The sequence below is a fragment of the Aulonocara sp. 'chitande type north' Nkhata Bay genome, linkage group LG14, assembly GCF_057382095.1.
Source record: "Aulonocara sp. 'chitande type north' Nkhata Bay isolate Kocher_YH1m ecotype deep benthic linkage group LG14, A_spYH_male_GT1.1, whole genome shotgun sequence".
Classification (NCBI taxonomy): domain Eukaryota; kingdom Metazoa; phylum Chordata; class Actinopteri; order Cichliformes; family Cichlidae; genus Aulonocara; species Aulonocara sp. 'chitande type north' Nkhata Bay.
The window spans coordinates 23,316,391-23,339,480 of record NC_141357.1 but is presented as its reverse complement, the minus strand read 5'-3'; the positions used below and the strand labels follow the sequence as shown (position 1 = coordinate 23,339,480).

General features: G+C 39.2%; 2 protein-coding genes across 4 annotated transcripts; one reads left to right on the top strand and one right to left on the bottom strand.

The window, feature by feature from the left end:
• Window positions 1–31: 31 nt before the first annotated feature.
• rab4b (RAB4B, member RAS oncogene family) lies at window positions 32–11,127 on the top strand. 2 transcript variants are annotated; one of them, XM_086261633.1, is made up of 8 exons: window positions 32–197; window positions 3,709–3,789; window positions 4,541–4,655; window positions 4,822–4,884; window positions 5,578–5,732; window positions 5,811–5,906; window positions 6,093–6,268; window positions 7,452–11,127. In XM_086261633.1, exons 1-7 carry the CDS (start codon window positions 182–184, stop codon window positions 6,206–6,208), a joined length of 642 nt encoding a protein of 213 aa, XP_086117759.1. In that variant the 5' UTR covers window positions 32–181; the 3' UTR covers window positions 6,209–6,268; window positions 7,452–11,127. The 2 variants fall into 2 exon arrangements, with proteins under 2 accessions (XP_086117759.1, XP_086117758.1); XM_086261632.1 differs by having other exon boundaries at window positions 7,404–11,127.
• Window positions 10,957–22,110, bottom strand: ap2s1 (adaptor related protein complex 2 subunit sigma 1). 2 transcript variants are annotated; one of them, XM_086261635.1, is made up of 5 exons: window positions 21,975–22,110; window positions 18,525–18,674; window positions 18,012–18,125; window positions 13,090–13,149; window positions 10,957–12,500 (listed from the first exon to the last, which is right to left on the bottom strand). In XM_086261635.1, exons 2-5 carry the CDS (start codon window positions 18,615–18,617, stop codon window positions 12,399–12,401), a joined length of 369 nt encoding a protein of 122 aa, XP_086117761.1. In that variant the 5' UTR covers window positions 18,618–18,674; window positions 21,975–22,110; the 3' UTR covers window positions 10,957–12,398. The 2 variants fall into 2 exon arrangements, with proteins under 2 accessions (XP_086117761.1, XP_086117760.1); XM_086261634.1 differs by lacking the exon at window positions 21,975–22,110 and adding an exon at window positions 19,219–19,378.
• Between the last annotated feature and the right edge of the window lie 980 nt (window positions 22,111–23,090).

The following is a 23,090-nucleotide window of genomic DNA, read 5'->3' as shown; positions in this document are numbered from 1 at the left end:
CGTAGCGCGTAGCTGTACTGGTTGTGGTCGGAGCAGAGGAAGCTGGGAAAGGATAAAGGAAACCTCTAGCATCGTAGATAAACACCGTAAAGAGGTGTGAAGCCAGCGGGCACACGGCTGTCACAGTACTAAAAGAACAGTAAAAGAGTCCGACTGAGTTCTCCATACAGCGAGGGTCAACATGTCTGAGACATACGGTATGTTTGTGTGGAGTAGGCGGTCATTTAATGCTTGCTAGCTGTTATGTATGACTGCTTCGTGGTCTAATGTGACAGACTGGCAGCGTTGCTATCAGCAAACTGTAAGATTAGCTTAGCTTAGCCACAGGCTAACTTGCCACCTCACCGTGTCTGTGGATTTTAACAGTAATAATTAACATTCAGTGCTGACACGTAGGTCAGTTAAAGTGCTCTGGTTGGATTTCTTCGTGTGTATTAACTGACACCTCTGTCGTTTGATGGTAGCGTGTAGTGCTTCACGGGCAACAAGGAGAGCAGAAGATGGTGAGACATCAACGGGTAAAAGTTGGCCAAACTTTAAGCAAAAGCCATTAATAGCATGTGTAGAGACGTTGAGTTAACGTGAACTTGGGGAGATTCAGGCAAGTTCTGTGACCTTGCGACAGGAAAGGCTGCTGCGATTTGATGTATATTTTTACTTTTAACTGCTAGCAACAAGGCCTGTAAGAGGAAGTTTGAAAGCGATGGTTGATCATGCATCGGTTACCTGCAGGGCAGACGTTGCTTGGTGTCTCACTGGTGTAATGCATCTGCTTCCATGCTTATTTAAAGTAACTCCGCTCTTGCACTTGACACAGATACGTTATAAATGAATCCTGACAGAATGAATGCTGCCTGCACTTATCTATGATCATTCACATAATGAGCAGATACAGAGATGTATTCGTGGTCTCATAAATTCATTAAACAGTACTCTGTCTGATAGTCAGTAAGCCTGACACTGCAGAGCCATTTGTTATGAAATGGCACACCATCATCCTCTCCTGTTGCACTCCCAGATACACTCTCTCCCTCTGTTTATACTTGTACCCTGTCTCTCTCTTTCCTCGTATGAAACTTTATCCAAGTGGGCAACATTTATGGGAGAGTGCCAGCACTAATGGGACCTGTAAAAGACTTTTATTGATTTTTTTTTCCTTCTCTCTCTCTGTCTCCTCAACTGTCTCATCTGGACGATCAAAAGTCGACAAAAAGGCATTATGAATCCAATAAGGGCCTGTTAAGTGCTTTAAAATGCATAGTTTTCACTTGTTAATTTCAGTAATGTCTATCAACATGAGAATCATGAGTTTATGTTGATGTTACAGAATTTGGCACATGTAGCAGGGGGAGAAGGAAATATTGTAGTAGTACTCCTTTTATTGAAGTTTTTGTTGCTGTTAGTTTTTATTCATCATTACTTTTTATATTGTCGGATCTCTCTCTCTCTCTCTCTCTCTCTCTCTCTCCCCCCCCCCCCCCCCCCCCCTCCAAAAAAAAAAGAAAAGAGAGAGAGAGATGGGAGGGCTCACCCATTGCACCCATCCTCCCTGGTGGGGGGGTACTTAATATTGATGAGTGAGGAATAAAGTAGCCTGAGAGGGTAGTTGCTGCAGTCCATTCTCCCTGCTTTTGACATTATTGATGGTTTGATTGTTGTGTCCAGATCTCACACAGAAGTATACGATGTCTGAGAAAATGCAGAAAGGCTTGGGCTAACTTTTAAAACTGAGCGGTCTGTCTCTGATTTTTGTCAGCACTGTCACAGCCACTGAAGTGTGGTTGAGATGTTACGCTGACTGCTGTTACACAGAAAAATAAGTGGGTTTCGACGCCTTCGCTTTGTTGCAGTTACTCTGTTACCGAGACTTTGACCTCTGGCTTGTGTTGCTTAAGAAAACACCCGCTTCAACAAAGGTGCACCATGACCTGAGCTGGCGGAGGTGTGTGTCAGCAAATGAAGGTGGCTCATGGAGCAATGACATAATTGGTTTAAATGTCACCCAGAAAGTAAAGATTAATCTCATACTTTGATTTACTGTTTCTGTTGACTTTGTGTGAAGCTGGTGATATCAACAGCAGCCAGTAATCACTTGCCAGGCTTTGTGCTTTCAGAACCTTTGTTTGAGCTCAAAGTGAAATTGAAAATTTACTTAAAATTCAACCTGAACAAGTTCTCAGTAGGGAAGCTGTAGTTTGCCATCATGCTTTCACATATTTAGGAGAACACTATCACTTCTGCATGTCTTGCATTTCATTTACTACCTCTCTAATTATTTATTATGTCTTACTTAACCAGAGCTAAGAGAGATTGAAAGTTGCAAGATAAAGCTTGTGAAGCCTTAGGAATTACCTGGATTACTGACTGATTTCTCATACAGGCTGGTCTTTATGTAAATCACAAGTATAGCCAGATGAGACTTGACTAATCTAACATACAAAGACTATGATTCACTTAAGCACTAACCTTTCATGTCTTGTTTCCTCCCCCTGAGGAAGAGAACTTTTCTGTTAGCAGTTTGTCTCAGAGCGTGCTGTATCATGCCTTTAAAAATGATAAGCATGGTAGAGGTAGCATCATGGTTTTGGGCTGTCCTTGGGATCTGGATGGCCTGTAGCCATTAACAGAACATTTCATTTAAAATTTATATCAAAAAATGTTCTCAGTGTAAGAACAGAGGAGCAGTTCATGACCCGGAGCTTCAAGAAGTTGGGTAACGCAGCCAGACAGTGACTCAAGTAAAACAACAGAGTGGTTCAAAAAGAAGAATTTTTGGGGAGTGATGAACAAACCGCAATCCTGACCTAGTTGAAATTATGTAGCATGACCTAGAAAGGGAGCAAACAAATATATATGAACTGAAACGGCTCTCTTGGAAGGAATGATGCAGAATTCCTCCCAATTATTGTGTTGTGTTAGCCCCACAAGCTGTACATGAAACACATGGTCAGGTCTTTACTGCTACTGCTTGGGTGGTTAAGAAATTCTGAAATCCTGGTTCCAAAGCCCTTTTTTTTTTTTTTTTTTTTTTTTTTTTTTTTTTTTGCAACTTGGTTTTCATAACTGATCAGCGTAAATTCACACACATGCAGCCACTTTTCATGCCTAACTCTCCTTATCAGATCTCCCAGTATACTGGTCAGAACTGCCGTTCAGCATACATCCAGTATGCAAATACCCCCTTGTGTTATCTTTGGCCACAGCACACAATGGCTATCTGTACTCTAAATGGGTTTGCATGTCAAGGGATCAAGTAATTATGGATCATTTGTGTTGGCTGGATTGAGCCCTTCAAAGAAAAGACCCACTTTCCACAACATCTGTGCAAAAGCCTGCCTTTGGTTATTATTCAACCTGTGTGCAAGTCTGTTGCCCTAAGCTGTGGTTAATAATGCTAAAGCTCAAACCTTGCTCTAATGACATGTGTTATTAAGTGTTGGTGCTTTTCTAAGGCTTCAGACACACTCATTTTCAACCTCAGACAAACAAGTGTATTAAATTAGAATCGTAAGTGGCAAGTTAAACTGATTACATGCTAGGCGCTTTGTGATTAGTAGGCTAATTTGGGTTTGGCAGGATACTATGAAAGTAGTAGCTCAATGGGATTAAGAGGAAGGATTGTCCCTGAGGATGGAAGTGCAAAGAGCAGCAGGTTCTCCATTGATGTTGGCATTGCATTGATCTCTACCTCCTTTTTTGTGCTTGCAGACTTCCTGTTTAAGTTCCTGGTGATTGGCAGTGCTGGGACGGGGAAATCCTGTCTCCTCCACCAGTTCATTGAGAACAAGTGTAAGTTCTAAAACGCTGCATTTCTAAAGTTTAATACTGTGCAAACACATAAATGGACACGTTCAAGAAATTATTGTAGTCAGTTTCACGAGTTGCATATTGACTAAACCATTAGTCTGCGGATGATCTGGAGAAAATTCTTCATTGACTGGTATGAGTCAGAGTACAATGACAGGATGATGTGGGCATTTGTCGACCCAGAATAAAACCAATCACCACAGTTCTTTGCCTCACACTGTCCTTCAGAAAGAGACAATTTTCTGTGTGGTTAAATGGAGGGAAAACATTATACTTCCTGTAGACTTTCTCTAGCTAACAATGGCCGAGTTTACACCGAGCTCGATGCTCTCATTATATTGTTAAAATTCTCCATATGAAACATTAATTTGTTTAAAATACAAATTGAAACGTCAATTCAGTTTCAGAGGGGTGGTTTAAAAAAAACAAACCATGTCAACACTCCTTCATGTACAGAGTCGTGCTCATGATTACATTTAATTTGATTAAGATATCTCAGGGGTCCCTGTGGATAGAGAAAGAGAGGCTGGGCAACTTGGCACTGTTAATCTAATTTGCAACTCCCTGTAGCTTATAATGTGGATATGAGGTATTTGAAAACAGCAGCAGAGGTCTTTTAAACAAGCCAAACACCAAATATTACACATGTAGTTTTTTCGTTTGTTTTCCTGCTCCTTTATGTATATTTCACGTTGTGCCTTTTTACACTGTCTTCTGTTTGTTCCTACTGCAGTTAAACAGGACTCCAACCACACCATCGGTGTGGAGTTTGGGTCTAGAGTGGTCAACGTTGGAGGAAAGACAGTCAAACTGCAGATCTGGGATACTGCTGGCCAGGAGCGATTTCGGTATCTACCTTCAAAATTTACCTAAAGTCACAAGTCCCAGCTCCACTGGGATAATGAAGTGTCTGATGATAACTGTTAAAATGATTGGACAGTTTCTCCTGTCAAATCTCACCATCTGATCTTTTAAAGGAGCCTTTTTTTTTTCTCTCCTCCATTTTCTCCGCAGATCTGTTACACGCAGCTACTACAGAGGAGCAGCTGGAGCACTTCTTGTTTACGATATTACCAGGTAAAACAGCCACTGCCCTCGTGCTCCCACTTCCTTTTCATAAGTTTCTCTAACAAAGTGAGCTTTTTTGTTTGCTGTGATAATGGGATGTAGATACTACAGTTGTACCTTAATTTTCCCAGAATAAAAACTACATGTTTACTAAGACTCCCAGAAGCAACAAAATGTAAGGTTGTATTTGGTGTGGGCATTGGCATCTGTGATTAATTGAAAATTTTAAATGTGACTACAATTAAAATGAAATTTTACAGACTTAACTTTGAAGCTTAGTTTATTTTTGAGTGTTCATACTGTTTCGAGTCCATATATCAACTAACAAAAGGAGTCACATTGTGCCTGTACAGCCTCCAGAAATCGTGCTGTTTAATGACAGACCACTCACATTACTGTATTTCATAAACTCTGGGTCGTAAACTCAAGATGGATTGAATGCAGTAGTTTGCTTTTAACAAACTATGGGCTTTTGTTGAGGTGAGGTGGAGTGTGGACTGTCAAGAGCTGTAATATAGAGGCATCCTCTGTCAGGTAGCGTCTGTAGAGGAAAGCAGAAGTCCATCACAGATGGTGTCACCTGACACACTCTCGCACAGGGAAACAGACAAGTGTATACAATGAAACTAGAGCTACAGCCTCATGCTGAAAACAAACTGAAACAGAAAATTGGGTAAATAACATGAATAAAATGTCTTACAGTCGAGAGACATACAATGCCCTGACTAACTGGCTGACAGATGCACGGACACTGGCGAGTCCCAACATTGTTATTATCCTGTGTGGCAACAAGAAAGACTTGGATGCAGACAGAGAGGTGACCTTCCTTGAAGCTTCACGCTTCGCTCAGGAGAATGGTAACTTATCTGTACATTGATGCATTTCAAATGCTTTTTTCCCCACTCTTAGAAGTATTTTTGTTCTCCCACACACAGAGCTGATGTTTCTAGAGACTAGCGCGCTAACAGGTGAAAATGTCGAGGAGGGTTTCTTGAAGTGTGCTCGCACCATTCTCAACAAGATAGATTCAGGTACACATTGTTTTCTTTGTTATAGAAGTGTATCTGAGGTGGATGTTTTTTGTTAGAATTTAGTGACATTTCCATGTTTTGTTTTTAATGCTTTCAGAGCTTGAGCACATGAAGTGATGTGGATCTGACATTTTTAGAGCATACATGTCTGTGTCACTGATGTTTCTCATTGTGCTTCTCTCAAAGGCGAGTTGGACCCAGAGAGGATGGGTTCAGGTATTCAGTATGGAGATGCTTCGTTGAGGCAGCTGCGACAGCCCAGAGGCACCACAACACAGAATAAGCAGCAGTGTAATTGCTAGGGGTCGGGACCCACCCTCACCCCAGCCCACAGGTCCACACAGACAGAACTCCCCCTACAGGTCAGTAACTTGTTAACTAGGGATGGGTATTGATAAGATTTTCACGATTCCAATTCCATTTTTGATTCTGTTTAACGATTCGATTCTTTATCGATTCTCTTATCGATTCTTTTTAAAAAGGAGAACACTAAGGTCGATTAGCTTAGAACTTTGTTTTATATCTTCTCTTTGAACAAGATAGAAATTTAGGAGTAGCATGGCCTTACAAACCCAACAGTGAGATCTTAAGAGATTCAGCCTATGGCTCTTCAATGGGGTGTCACAGGGTCCCCGGGGGAAAAAATTGTAAATGTAAAATAAATATTCTTCTGTAGCAATAACAAAGTATAACATAAATTATTCTGTAGCAATTACACAAGAATATCCAGAAATGTCCCTGCCTACAATTAAACACATTCACTTACCGAAAATTTGAGGGCATCTGCTGTGGCAAATGGGTGCAAGGCTTTTACCACAAACTTAATCACTGCTCTGTGACATTCGTCTATCCTGGCCTGAAAGGAGACGCTACCGGTAGACTGCAGCAAGAACTGCCAGCATCTGAGCCAGACTCTGTCTGTCTCTCATCATGGTCACCTAAATGCACAGTAATGGCAGGTTTTGTAATAAGGCAGATCGCGCTAACATAATATGCACTGTTAGTTGATTATTTACCTGCGGTATTAACGGGAGAGGACGTGCAAACGTTACCGCTGCTGCTGGGTTGAGATTCACGAGTCTGGAGCAGAAATAAAATCACGACATACATTTAAGGTTATCGCGTGTTTTGTGAGCAAATGCTTTTGCATATTCGTAGTGTTTCCTCCCTTAAATGAAATCTCTACTTTGCAAGTTGCCCTGTTGTCATCCGTTCTCGTAAAGTATGACCAAACTTTTTAGCATTTGAGCCGCCATGTTTCCTGCCAGGTAAATGACGCTCTGCAACGTGGTGACGTCATTCGGGGCGACTGGAATCGATAAGGGAATCGATTGCAAAAATGGGAAACTCAACAAGAACCGGTTTTCGATACCCATCCCTATTGTTAACTCATGTGACCAGTGGGACTTGTAAACTAACAGGTTTTATCTGTGTTAGCGTTGATGAGGGCGTGTCGGTGCTCACTTTGTTTCCTGTTCTTAAACATCTCGGCTCCAGGTTTTTTTTTTTTTTTGGTGTGTGATCGTCCTTCCCCCTCTCCTTCAGTTCTACACACCTTGGATCACCTTGGGTCGTGGAGATCACTGCAACCTATGACCCTTGACCTCTGGTAAGAGTCTACGGCTTACCTGAGGGGGTCGGTTTGCTCTTGCGTTTGGACAGCATAACCCCTCAGTGTGAGCAAAGTGGAAATGTAAAGAGACATCCTCCACCATGGTCTCTGTTACTTATCAGACAAGGACAAAGTCAAGGGTTGTGTGTTTGGGCTGACCTACTGTTGTGTGTTATTCTTTTTTTCTCTCTTGCTCTCCGCTTTTTCATTCTGGTTTTAGCAATCCCCAAAATACTTTGAGCATTTACATATCATTGCTTGTAAATTATTATTGTTAAACTCTTTTGTGCATTCAACCTGTCCTAGTGTGGGTCATTGGGGGTTTTTTTCTTCCTAGTTTTAGCATTCATAAAGACATCCCTTACTTTTTTTCTTTTTTTTAAATCATGCATCATTAACTATATTTCTCATAAATGATGGAAAATATTATTTTTCATCATTTATGAGAATTTTATTTTTTTTAATGGAAAATAAATGATAAACATCACATTTTTTGGGTACGATTTACACCAGGTGTGATGCAAATCCTTTCTACTTTGTCCTGTCATTTTAATTTTTTCGTAGTAGACCAGATGGATTCATAGCATATAAATCCCAACACTGATATGTATAAACTCTCATGGGGGGATGATCCCATCACTCCATTCTACACCCAAACAGGCAAGGCTGTGGGTCAGGTTGAAAGCACAAAAAAGAGAACTTTTGCTCTTTATTTAAACCAAAAGTCCACAAGTCTGTAAATTGAGCTCTATCAGATTCACACCATGTTTAAATTCACATGTCCAGTTATAGTGATAAATTGGCATTATAATGTTTTTGACTCCTGCTGGGCTTTTCTCCATGACATCTCGTAGATTCATACATGCACGTACTGTATAAGACGTCACAGGAAACCACAGTTGGCTTTTGTTTGGTTTGTTTGGGAAACTTTTGTGCCGCCCAACCAGCCAAAGGTTTGACCTTTGTTTTGTTTGTTTGTTTGTTTGTTGTTTTTTTTAAAAATCATGCCACATTGTACGTTCAATTTGACAGGATTCTGTTTTTAAACTTCCAAGTAATCACTTCTCTTTAAGCTCTGGATATCAGAGGGGGGGGATAAAAGACAACACAAAATTATTATTAGACAATGTACTCTCAAATCATCTTCTTTGTTCATTGACATTGATTGTACAAGTGGAGCTATACTGGAGGGATAAATATTTCCTCATTTGACATCTTAAAATGCTAATCAAGATCCTCCATATGTGCTCGTTTGAGCTGTAGTATATGATTTGTAATATTTTATTTTTTATAGTCGGAACAATAATCCCTCATGCTCTATTGATAGGGCCATTCTCACCCTAGAAGACACCACCTCCATCAGATGAAGTTGGGTTTTGTTTTTTTGTTTGTTTGTTTTTGTGACTATCGGTGACCCTGACCCTCTAAACGGAAAAGTAGAACCGATCCATGCCAGCAAAGTGGCCCTCTCAGTATAACTGAGACACCACATCTCCTCAGTGTATGGGTCAAATTCCAAGTTTTTCCCTTTAATATCTCCCTCTGCAGCTCTGCTGCAAAATGTCAGTTTTGTTGCACCACTGAACTGACCCAGATGTTTTCTCTTGAGAACAGACCTTGTATTACTCTAGAGAGAAACAGGGGAATTTCCACAGAAACACAGTTTCCTCTCTGCTTGTAACACTGACAACATGGTTTGTGGTGCTGCTGGAGGAAAATGAGGTTGCAAGTTAATGGCTTAGAAAATCCAAAGCCCCCGCTCTGCTGTTTAATCAAAGGCACCGCTTCTGTCTGAATCACTGTCTGAGAGCAGGTCATACAAACCAAGCCAAGAGGAGCTCAAAAACAAAGTGTGCGCAAACGTATTTCTCAAGCCTCTGTGTTGGCATACGTTCTCCCAGACAAACCATATGTGTTTAAGCTCAACTGAGCCAGCACACTGAAAGGGCAAACATGAGATCATATAGGACATCAAGAGACAGATGGTCAAAACACATTGCTTTCATAAAATATTTGCATAGCATGATAGTTTGTCTCCTTCTGCAAGTGCACTTTTACTTTTGAATCTGTGTTTGTTTTGTTTATATGCTGTAACTATAGAATTGTACATTTTATTTTACTTGAACTGTATAATGTAATAAATATATTAATTTTAGATGTTATCTTTTTACTAAATGACAACTGAGATTCTTCATATGGTTTCATTTTTTTCTGATGCTGTCAGGCAGCAACAAAAAATGGTGTAATAGTGTGATCTCATGCTGTGTGAGATTTGATTGGTTTATTGCTCCCTGCTGACGTGGAGGTAATGATGGAAGGGTGTTGACTTTGTGAGCTGTAGGTGGCCATCAGCAGCAATTCTGATCACTCGTTCACAGGCTGTCATCTATGCGCAGTTATTGAGTCAACTGTTGAATTGTTAGCCTGCATTCATCTGTATTCGCTGTACAGTTCATAAAGTTAATCAGAGTAGCTATATGAACATTTTCTCATTTGTTCCAGTATAGACTTAATAATGTGATGAACGCAATCCAACTCAGTTGTTGCTTAGTAATGTTATATAATCTAACCTAAATACTACTGTACATCTCAAGTAACCTATCCTGTAAATAAGATTTGTCTATTAAGGGTGAGTGTTGCTCATTGATTGTAATGATTATGCAATTCCCAGTAAACTGCTTGTTTTTCATGTAACTCTTTTCACTGGTTTCCTGAATGTTAATGCTATCAGGGATTTTTTTTTTAATTTTTTTTTTTTTTTTTAACTTTGGCATTAAGCCACTGTATTCACTCGGTTATTGCTCAAGGGCGTTGAAGTGCATCGGATCCTGAATGTTGGTGACCCCCAGCCCTCGTGCACAGCAACGCAAGCAGCATTTACAAATCAGATTTATAGCCAGCTGACTTAACAGACCTTGAAATTTAACAATGGGTCCTACTAGGTACATGATTCATTTACCTCTGCCTGCCTTTCTTCTGTCAAGTCATTTCTCTCAAAGGCAGTCAGGCTGAGGTTAGGATATCAGAGGACTCATATGATGAAGAGTAAATGCCCTCTGTCACAATTGTCTGGATTTATGCTCTTGGGTCGATGGAGTAATGGCCAGAGCGGTTTAATGTAGCTCAAGTGGTATATTGAATGATTTATTGATTTTTAGACAGGCTATCAAGATGACTTCATAACCACATTGCAAATTCACCGAGGGAAAGGATTGGCTTACCGCTAGATGGCGCTGATGCACTAGACAGGTTTAAATCTGAATTTTAAAGACTTGTATTTACATGTTTTGTCAGTAGCTTTGAGTGTTGTTTTATACGAAATCAGCCCAACAGTTTTAGCAGTGTAGCATGACTACATGTTTTAAGACATCAGAAAAAAGTCAAGATACACCTAATAAAATCCCCTCTTCCCAGAATATTAGGTCAGATACTGAAACCTTTGCATTACTTCATCTGTTTATTATTTACACAAAGAGGGAGATACTGGCATAAGTGAACAGGAGACAGTACTACACGCATCACTTTCATCAACAAACTCACAGGTGGACAAGAAGGGAAGCAGTACATATTTCACTACCGTAATTTTAAAAAATAAAATAAAATACAAAACTTGAATATATGAAACCACCTTTGAGACCTGTGAATAGATATGGTTAAAATTAGTATGACCATGTCAAAGATTTAGGCTGAGCAAAAGGATGTGAGTAAAAGCTTTTTTTTTTTTTTTTTCTAAGAGGAATTTAAAATTCAACTCATTTTATGCAATGCCAAAGGAATGTATGGAAATACTGTGAGCAGGAACTATTTGTGTTCACAATATTCAACACAGGCTACACTGTATGTACACACCATACAAAGCAATTTTTACATTACTGATTTATGTAAAATATACCTTCTGTATCTAGGGATAGTTTTAAGTGTTCTTAAGAGTAACCAACCAGCACCATTTGATGTAACGAGCTGCATTAAATGACAAAGATTATTTCAAAAGCAACCGAAATCATCACAACATACCACTGTGCAACCATTGGATGTAACATGACCTATACTATTGACCACCATCAGCCATGAGGACGTCTGGACAGCACAGGTTGCCATAACAAACTGTCAGAACGACACTCGTTCTAAGTAAACTCCATTCAATTGAACTAGCTGTGCTGGGTCAACTGGTCTGAAGAGGTTTCCGTAGTTTGCCTATACTCCAATCCAGATATAAATTGCGCAGCAGCCATGATGAATATCCTAAAACTTCCAAGACCTGCTTAACATTACTTATAGAAAAGGCTGCGAGGCTATTATAACTTCTCAATGCACAGGGGTCATTATAGGCAGTCTCTATGGTGCTTGTTAGTCACAGTAGTGCCATTAAATACATGTTTAGGTTAATGAGAGGAGGGCAGAAGAGAGCAGTGTGACACTTGTTTCCACACTGCACAGAGATAGATGCAATTACTTTGTGGTTACTACAGGAATAATTCATTTCTGTGGCCACTGGCTTGTGGAAGAAGAAAAACAGAATACAGCTGAGTGTAACTAAGGCAGTATATGTAATTTTAACTTGTTGAAATGTGCTGTATAGCCTTCAAAACATCCTCACCAGTAAGACGGGTGCAGAATATTGCAACATATAGACTTGTGACAAAAGATTAATTGGACTCATATCCATATGTAAATAATATTAATCTTCTTTACTAAACACCCCCTCCCCCCTTTCCCTTGAAGTCCCAGTAAATGTTGGCTGTGCAGAGACAGGAACATGACAAATGTCCATTTCAGACTGATACAAAAAAAATGAGCAAGATGTTTTGGGTGCCAGGGCAGCAGATTAGTATCCAGGTAAGATAGATGGTTATCGACTTTTTTTTTCTTCTTCTTCTTTTTTACTCGAGTGATTGGAGCATGAGGAGCTGCTTGAGGACCTTTGTCTGACTGGTCTCCCTGATCTCCCCCGCCAGGAACATCTCATCCACCACCGTGTACACCTTAAAACACAATTCAGAGGACAGAGCCCAACACTGTGATGAAACTGAGGATATTAAGATGATTCAAAACAGAGTACAAATATCACAAAGTAGTCATCCAGCCTGCTATTTGTCATCATTGTGTAAAAATAACCAGAGTGACAAAGAAATTAACCTGACAAGATGAGTCACTCTTCTTTCCATCACCTGCTTTTCTCAGGTGTGTTGTAGTTTGTGAAAGAGGTTGTAGTTGTCAACAGCTGATTTACCTTATTTGTTGGTTTCTGGCCATGTCATACATGAGCGGTGTTAGAGTAAAGCATGTGGGCGGATGTTCACATGCTTTTTAGGTAATTAGCAATTAACACTAGCGGCAGGTGGGTCAAGGGAGTTTAAGCATTTATGAAAAGAAAAAAGAATCCACCCCCACTAAAGTATTTAAGATCAAAAAGAAAAAAAAACCTGTGATTATTATATCAGTTACCATGGCACTATACTAAAAAAAGCACTTTCAGAGCTCTCTTTTGTCCTCCTCTGTTCAAGTTCTTTTTAATTGGATATCAAGACTCTTAAAAACAAAGGGGAAGAATTCACTTCTCAATATGCTTACCTTGTAGAAGTTGAACACAAGGTCCAGCTCACACACATTGTGGAAATACTCATTCAGCACCTTCCAAGAAGCAAAGGAGCAATTGAAAATACAGACTTTCAATTCAATCAGATAAGAATCCAAACAGACTACTTTAGTAAGACAGACACACACACACACACACACACACACACACACACACACACACACACACCTACCTTAATGTGATGCACTAGTGCAGAAATTATGTGATGCTGTAGCAGCAGCAGAATCCACTTGAAAACCATGTAATACACTTATATCTACTACATCTAAAATGTGGCCATTTAAAATTAATGTGAGTCTGGCCTCATCTCGTTTCCACAGGAGATCATTTCGAGCAGTGATACGGTTTCATTTACAAAGCCAGAATTACTGACCCCTTGTATTTGCTACAATGAATGTTAAAACCAGCCTGTGAGCAAATCCTGCTGTGAGCTAATAGAAAGTGTGGCATGGTATCTTTTATGAGAATATTTTCACTGACTAAAATAATAATAATTTTTTTAAAAACCCTTCATTGGTGTTTAGATGGGGCTTTATGTAATAACAAGCTTGCCAGCTAGAAAGTAAGACAGCTCATTTTGAGAATACCGTAATGTGCATTCCTTCACAGTCAAACATTACATCAAATGACCTTCACTCCCGGGTGCTCTGGACAAAAAATGGTCTACTGTTTGTCTTAGCTAGTGGCAAACACTAGATTGTACTTTAAGCTCACAATTTCAATTGCTACCACATCATTTAAAGACTAAATGATTAGAAAAATAAAGAGATGTTAAACTAAGCTTTAGAGGAAAGCACACTCAAGCTGACTGATGTGTCCAGACAATCACCGTGATCTACCTATGCTCTCTAAATCACTGATTAAACTAAATGCTTGATAACAAAGGAGTTCAACCATTTTAAAAATAACTATCTCATATCAACTGTTGATTAAAGTCCATGAAGGCAGCATAACTTGTCTCGAACCTGATGCGCCACTGAAGACTAGATGGGTAAAGTTAGTTCTGTATCTGTTTAGGTGTTTTAGGTTCAGAGTTGCTCAAAATGAAACCAGCGACATTGAATTTTGGAGGGAATTCTGACAGCAGTTTGAGGGCATTCATTAGTTATGGCTAGTGGTGCAACAGATCACTATTGATCCGTAATCCGAACCGGTCCCCACTCCACAGTTCGGCACGCACATGATCCGAAGGTTCGAAAAAGAAGAAAAAAAAGTATGTGTGTGGTGCGCGTGGTCAGTCTGTCAAGCCGTAGTTATGGCCAGCGCTAGCGGTCCAAGTGGAGGAGCAGAGGAGTGACAAGATTGTTCCAAGCATTTATGAGCAGGAAAAGTCTAAAGTTATGCCCTTGTGTTTATAGCAGGTAGGTCTTTTCTTGAGATGGCATGTGGTATTTAGTTATGTCTCTGTGTGAACATGCCTTTTTTAAGCCTAACGATAAGGTGAATGTTTTGTGCTGTGACCTTTAGTGTTTTGGAGAAGTTGGTCAGTTTCATTTGGATCACTTGCAATTGTTGTTGGCCAGGTAATAATGGTAACTGTGGTGTTAAGCAACAATTGTTGCTGTGATCAACGTGGGGAGTGATACTGAATTTTGTGGCTATAGTAACCTTCTGTGGTATAGAACCACTTGGTATGTGACTATTTATGTTGTGGGGACAACAGATCACTTCTGGTTGAGATTAGGGCTGCCACGATTAGTCGACTAGTCACGATTACGTCGACTATCAAAATCGTCGACGACTAATTTAATAGTCGACGCGTCGTTTGAAGCTTTGTTAGATCCCAAAAGACGCAGGAATAAGTAGTAGGATTTAAGAGTGTAATAACAGACTGAAACAGAAGATGGCAGCACTGCATGTACAAGGATGCCAGCTGCCGTTAAACCCCGAAGAAGAAGAAGCTGTGTCCCAGAATTCATAGCGCAGCCCAGCTCAGTTTCCAACAATGGCGGCAGCTAGTTAGTTTTAATGTTACTCTTATTATTCTTTCTGGGTCACAAAATAAACGTTTAACATATTTTCAGGCGAGAATGTAGCTGTGTAAGCCTCAAATATCTGCTCAGTTTATCAGGACACCACATATTTTCAAAAGCGCTCTGACGTTTTCAGAGACGTCTGTTACCCACTAGCTCGATAGCGAGCCGGGGGCTAGGCTCACTAGCGCCGTGAGAACACCGGACTCCTGGCAAATTGTTTTCAAACCCACCGCTGTCTTTCGCTACTCAGGTTAAACATGATATATAAGTCACTTAGATAACTTAACAATGTTATTGTTTGGCTTTTTTTTTGTATTTTATTTGTTCCTGAGTAAATCGGTTTGGCTGAGATTAAAGTTATAGTTTTTACACAGCTGAATAAACGTCAAGCAGACAGCTGATTATCAGAAGTGTGAGATGCTCGAGAATATACTCCGGTGTCCTGTTATATTTTAGATAGCAAGGAGTTTATTAAACTTCACCGAAACAATCTGCAAATTTCATTAAAATTTAATAAACTATCATCTTGTCTTTATTTTTAGTTAGCACAGACCTTAAACACTTAAAGCTGTAAGCTAATGATAGTTATATCAGAGCAGATGCTGCTGGTGCAATAAGCTGTACGTTTTACGTCCAATGGATGATGATCTGATTAGTCGACTAATCGCAAAAATAATCGGTGACTAGTCGACTATCCAAATAATCGTTTGTGGCAGCCCTAGTTGAGATTATTAGTTACTACTATTGGTTTCAGTTGCAAACATTTCTGAGTAATCATTTTGGTTTGCGGGTGTTATACTCCAATTTGGGTTGATCGCATGTTACTATCGTGTATGCAGTGTAGCAATTTGTGTGATCTTCATAATGATTAAATCCATTTAAATTATTTTAAAAGGACTAAGTTTTTCTGTGTAGTGGTCAGACAGTAGTTTTCTTAATATGGGAGTGGCTGCAGCTCAGGAGGTAGAGCAAGTCCTCTACTGATCGGAAGGTTGGTGACTGGTTTGATCCCTGGCTCCTCCAGTATGCATGCCAAATCCACCCCAAGTTGCTCTCCCATGCAGCCAACCGGAGTATAAATGTGTGTGATTGGTAGATGGAAAGGACTTACGCACAGAAGAAAGTGCTTGTGTGAATGGGTGAATGAGGCATCTATACAGCGCTTTGAGTGTTCTGGGAGATTTTTGCTGGCTTAATCTTCTTTCCAGGGTTGACTTAGCTTGATTGGAATAAGTATGCCACCGTTGCAAGGCACACATATTGTCCTGCTTTCCCTATTTGTATTTCAGATCTAGGATATCAAGAACCAGAAGACTCCAGAGAGGTCTTTTCTTTATTTGGGGATCTTGGAAGAACCTTTTTGAGTAGGGGAGGTGGTACACCCATCTGAAACCTCTACTTGTCTTGCAGTGACAGAGATTGGATAAAGCCATGCCTGAGGTTGGCTTAGGAGGATGGCACTTCTTGTGTTTATGCTCTCTGGCCTTTCATTTTTTGCTGAAATTTTAAGTACTTTAAAATAAAATCTGTGTTTTTAGAAACTCTGGGATCAGCCTTCATGCTGTGACTTTTGAGCCAGGTCATAAAATAGTGCAATACTGCCTTTTGGCACTGCAGTGTATCTATGTGGCAAGGCGTTATCAAATCTATCAATATTTTAACGATAACATTTTTTTCCAGCATGGTATAACACTAACACTAGTCAAAAATGATACACCCAAGACTGTAAAATGAATGTGACGTAAACATAGCTTTAATAGGTTCTGGAATTTGTACTGAAATACAGCGTCATGCTAAAAGTTTAAACTATAGATACAAGCTGTGGTATGAGTTTCGGCTAAGTCAGATTTATAGAAAACAATCTGACTTCACTAAAAACTATGAATAAGTTAGACTTTTAAAAATGCAGAAATTCAGGTAGCACTTTATTCTGAATTTAAAGCATCCTTTATACCTGAGTTATTTGAAATCCAGAATGGCTTTCACATTTGGGAAACAATATTATAATAATGTAAAAACTAAATGATGTGCTCTTCAGAAGCAACAGATAAAAAAGAAAACATATCATCTTTTAAAATTGGACTTATGTATGCCATGGAAGAAAGGGTTTATATCTACATAACTACATTTGATATTTAAATTTGAATTTCACAGGTTGAATTATTTTATAGATACTTGCTTACTGGGAATATGCTTCAAAAATAGGGCATTCTATAGTATAATGTTGTAGTTCTATAGTCTTATGCAGATTTTATCAGCAGGAAGTCAGATCACAGCATAGTGGATCTCTGCTACCAATTCAGTTTTTACAATTGTCCTCTATTATGTGGAAGGTAAATACTTGAATAACAGCATCATTATGTGGGCAGAGGAAATATATCAAAATAAAGATATTTTTGAAAATAAATGGCAGAATTTAATTGCTGAATATGGGATGCTTTGAGCCAGGGTGAAAACTGAGAATACCAGTGGAGACTAATGAAAGAAGCAAGAGGGGATTTTGTTTTTCTTCCTGTTCTCTGTGTTATGTAAAGATTAAAAAATAATATTGAAATATATGTGCATTTAGCTATAAATGTATATAGGCTGGTAAATAATACGTGGATTCTGTTTAGCTGTACATAATAATGCTTAACTAATTTATATTCTTTTCCTCCGCTTCTTTGTAATCCAGTTTATATTTTTTTTTACTTTTTCACTTCCACTGTATATACTTCAACTTTAACTACTAAAGACCTTTACTACATGTAATTTTACTGCAATCCTTACAACCCAGAGAAGTTCTAAAGGAGCTCCAAGCCAGTGAAGGATGATAGCCTCTGAACAAAATCATTGAGAGACATTCTTGAAAACCATCAGACCATGACAACTAAATTATCATAGCTCACTTACTAGGTCTATATATTGCGCGTTTCATTTACCTCTACAAAGTTGTGGATTCCCTCGAGGTACGCCAAGTTATTATCAGTCACGTCCACACAAATACAGAAGTACAGACCAGCATAACGTCTGTAAATGATCTTGAAGTTCCTGAACTGTGAGAACAACAGAAAAATCCTCTTAAGAGCTTAATCTCGCATATTATGACAACAGCAGCAGATTTACCAGGGCTGAAGCTCCCACGGTACGGTAAAACACACCCAGTATGCATACATTCATGCTGATTTTTTTTTTTAACAGCATTAAAAACCTGATCCACTAAAGGGGTTCTCTTTTCATGTGATGTTGTATTCCACTAGAATTTCATTCAGTTATCATATAACATAGAAAAAAAACATGTTAAGAGATAATGCCTGCAATATCTATGTAGTGAAGGAGCTGGGCCAGCTGTGTCATTATACAGGATTAGAGAAAAGAGGTTGTTGTTCTAGCACGTCAAAGAATTGTTTGAAAAAAGAAAATGTGGGTACATGCGGCACTGCCTAATCCCATACCTCCACAAAGTTGGTGTGCTTGGCATCTCTGACAGTAACGACAGCATGCACTTCTTCAATCAACTTCTGTTTCTCATCATCATCAAACTGCATGTACCATTTGGCCAGTCGTGTCTTTCCCGCTCGGTTCTGGATGAGGATAAAGCGGATCTGTAAGAAACAAGACAAAAAAATAAATAAATGAGGCATTCTTTACTTGTCCTTAACATCCAATATTAAGCAGTTTGACACTGACAGAATTATGAAACTCCCAGAAATGACTCATTAGCAACACACAATATAATCTTACTTTGCCTATTAGTAGCTGTCGTACATAATATAACTTTGGAGATACTTACCATTTAGGTATCCAACTATTTTAATATGTAAGATATATTACAAGTAACTGTAGCTACCCTTAGCTTATCTACAGCTTATCGACAGTTAAACATAGTGTTAGCTAAACCACACCCATTCATTTTGACAGCATCGTTTTCGGAGAACTCGGCAAAATAAAATCGATCTATTTCAGTAAACTGATAGTTGTTTGGTAAAACATCTTGATTTAAAATTGTTGGCGTCCCAGTTAGCTTATCGTTTTCTACTCACTGAATGGAATAGCCGATCTGGCGAACTCTAAGATGCTAGCAACCAAACGACAAATGCTACTGACATGAGAAGAAAATACAACATAGTTCGTTTGAGACATATTTACCATTTTCGCCTCCCAAATATAAACCTTAGAGACTCCAAAGCAGCAGGTTCCCAAGTAAGTGTGCAATAATTTTCACATTAATACATCGATATTTTATGACCGCTCGTCCGCTATCTTCTCCAAGCTAATAGGAAGTGGCAAAACTATGGCTGCGTCACGTTGCATGATGGGATTGTAGTTTTTCCTGTCACATTTAGAAGCAATGGATTTTAATATAGAACTACAACAACCAACATCCCTGTGTGGCGTCTCGTATTGAGTCGTGCAGTGGATCACATGAGAAGCAAAGAGCCCATCTCTTTAAATATTTTTGTAGTTTTTCGTGTTTGTTTCAGGTTTTATTCTTTTCTGAAAGAACTACCGGAAGCACTTCCTGTCGAATAATTTCACAAGTATTGCATTTCACTTGTTATCTATTTTTTATAGTATCCTAATACTATAAAATTGATTTTTAAAAATATGTCACTGTTCTCTTGGGCAATTTCCTGTCAGTTCTTAGACTGGTTAACACTTCTTCTTTTGGCTGCTCCCTTTAAGGGTCGCCATAGTGAATCGTTTACCTTCATCTCCTATCTCCCCTTGCCTAGCATACTCCTCTGTCACACCAGTCCTCTGTATGTCCTCCATCACTACATCCATTAACCTTCTCGAAGATCTTCCTGTTGTCTGCCTACCTGGCAGCTTCATATTTAATATCCTTTCTCGAATATATCACCTATCCCTCCGCCTCACATGTCCAAAACATCACACCCTTGGCTCTCTAACTTTATTTCAAAAGCACTTCACCCGAGCTGTCCCTCTGATATACTGATTTCCTATCCTATCCCTCCTGGTCCCACTCCCAATGAAAATCTGAGGATGTTCAACTCTGACTCCTGTCTTTTTGTAAGGGCCACCATCTCTAAACCATACATCTATATCTTCCCTTTCACTCTTGCCGCTATCCATCTGTGACAAATCACCCCTGACACTCGTCTTCACCCACTCCACCCTGCCTGCACTCTATTCTTCTTCTCTATTGTGCACTGTCTGTCACCTTCACTGTTAAATCGGTCTCCGTCTCATTCATACATGTCTATTCTGTCAGGCTTCTATTGACTTTCATTCCTCTTCTCTACCGAGGATACCTCCACTTCTCCAGGCTCTCTTCCACGTGCTGCCTGATCTCACTACAGATCACATCATCATAGCCCAAAGAGACTTTTGTCTGCTCTATTTGTTTATACACATGGTGAAAATTGCTCACATACAGACTTACTAAATGTAAAAAAGTCCCCAAACGTGATAGTGTATTTGTCACATACACAGTTAATCAAACTGTTTTATTTATATCCACTTAATTATATTAGATTATTGCGTATAATTAGCATAAAGACATATGAACAAAAAGGAAGATTTGTAGAATACAAAAGATTTATACCCAAACTCATTACAGGCTGAAAAGTAGCAATAGCCTATATAACTTATTTGCACCCTCTTGAGATTACATTATTTTTGGAGGTTGTTTTCTGCAGAGTCAGAGTTTGTTTACTGGTCTGCCTGGGCAGCCAATTCACCGCAGAACATTGCCCAGACAGCTTGGACAGCTTGCCTCTGTTCTGGGTGTTTAGGGAGTCAGAGGTGGGGGGGATGGGGGACTGTGATTGTCAGGGATTGCACAACTGTGAGTGGAGGAATGCGCTGCCCTTGGGACTGAGACATATTTTAGCTGCAGATACAACGAGGACTGAAAGTGGGATGGAAAAAATAATAATAAAATGAAAGAGGAAACCAACCAGTGATTAAACAAAAAGTGCAGTGTTTTTCTTCTGTATAATGCTTGCAGCTGTGTTTTGATTCTGTCGCGTATTTTAGAGTAAAATAAAAATAAAATTTGCCATGGTGGTTATATAAGAATTATACGCATAAGCAGCACTGCATAGCAATGTTTTGTGATAGTCGCAAGACCTTGGCCTGTTTTAAAAACAAGTGGAGGTAGGCGAAAGGGATGTAAAACAGAGGCACATTATTCAACACACACTTTGACCCCAGCTAATCTTGGTCCGTGTGATTGGGGTCATGCAAATATTGCTGAGAACCTAGTGAGTAATGCAATTGGACAGAAGCGTGTGGACTTACTCAAACACAGGACAGTGCACCTTGAACCCTGTTTGACTGTGTATTTAATGATGGGTCACAATTCAAGCTTGTCAGGACACACATAGTGCACATTATGTACTTCAATTTAATAACTTATGTAAGAACAACATAATTTCTTTCCTATTTTTTTTTATTACAAATGATTTTCTGCTATGTTTTGATTCTGCTATCCAACACTCCAGGAGGTTGAATACAGTAATAACCTTTAAACACGATGCCTCTATTGTTTACGAAGGTTTAGTCTTAAATATCCCCTAAGGTGCCAAATTCCAGTTCAAAACAATAAATTGAGTTCTACGGCCACACAAACTATTTGTTTTCATATCACACAGAGTTTAGATTACCAGATCGGAATTGCATGTTCTTGAGAGTTCAAGGAAGGACTAACAGGGGGAGAGAGAAAGAATTTCAAGAGAGGGTCTCACTGCTAGACACTAAACATCTGTTTGAGCTCTTAGTACAGGCTGTTGTCTTGTACAACACTGCAGATATTTCTCCAATGTATCTCAACTCTCTGCCTTAATTTTTAAAATGGCTTTAATCAAAGTAGAAAACACTTCACAATAACTCTTGACAAGCACATAACTCAGCGAACAACACTTATAATTAGGACTAACCTTTAAGATGATTATTTTTTCTCAGGAAAGGCATTAAACATTTCCTCTCTCTGCTGTTCAATAACAGTTTAGGTGGGAGTCCTTGGATGAATGCACAACAAATCTTTCACAAATGATTCAGCCATTAACTATTTAAAACTATTAAGCAACAGTTCTGTGCAAAAGCCCTCAGCCAATGATCAATGCTAAGTGAACCACCTAGTATTGACCTATGAATGATTCAACCATAAAAAAGGAACCTAACTCAAAAGATGAACCACACCTGGTTTTCTACACATAACAGATATCAGAAAAATTAGAGACTAATTAAATTTGTTTCTTTAGACACTTTTGTTACTAGCAGTCTGTCACAATCAAATCATTTTGTAATTAGTTCCTCTCTTCTTAAGGTGGCTGTCAAGAAGCCATTCCTAAGGAAAGGGAACAAGAAGAAAAGATCAGTGGCAACAGGAGTGACGAATCCACATTTGAAGTTTTTCTCAGTTGAAATCATCATCATCAGTGTGTGTAGAGGAGATCAGGGCAGGGGTAAAGCAGGGAGTGTCTAGAGTATCAGCAAAACATGGTAGAGTGTTTGTCATGGTTTGGGTCTGCAGTTCAGCAGCAGTGGTGTGAGGGATCTGATGGGAACTGATGAAATCCTGAATACAAAAATATAGAGTCAAACCTCAAACACACTTCCAGCGCAGTCAAAGGATACCTAAATTTAAAAAACACATATGGGAACTCTACTGACGTCACTCATTAGAATAGTACAAACTTTGTTTTTGCCTTATATACTGTACTTATATATACTTATATACTGTATTTCCACATATCCTTACAGATGTTTCAATAAATCGCTGAACCTATTTCCATTTTCCTGGCAAAATATAAAGAAACGAATGGGTTATTTCAAGACCTTTGCACAGTGTTGTATAACTAATGCTTGAATCTGTCCAGGGAAATGGTGGTCAGTTTTGCAAGGAAGTGGTATGGGAGCCGTGGGGCCATGAACGCAGATGGGCCAAAATAAAATAAATTAATCACAGTCATGATAATATAAACACATTTCCTTTTTATGCGTAGAAAAAATAAATAACCGTTTCATGTTTAACAGTAATCCAAAATGAGACA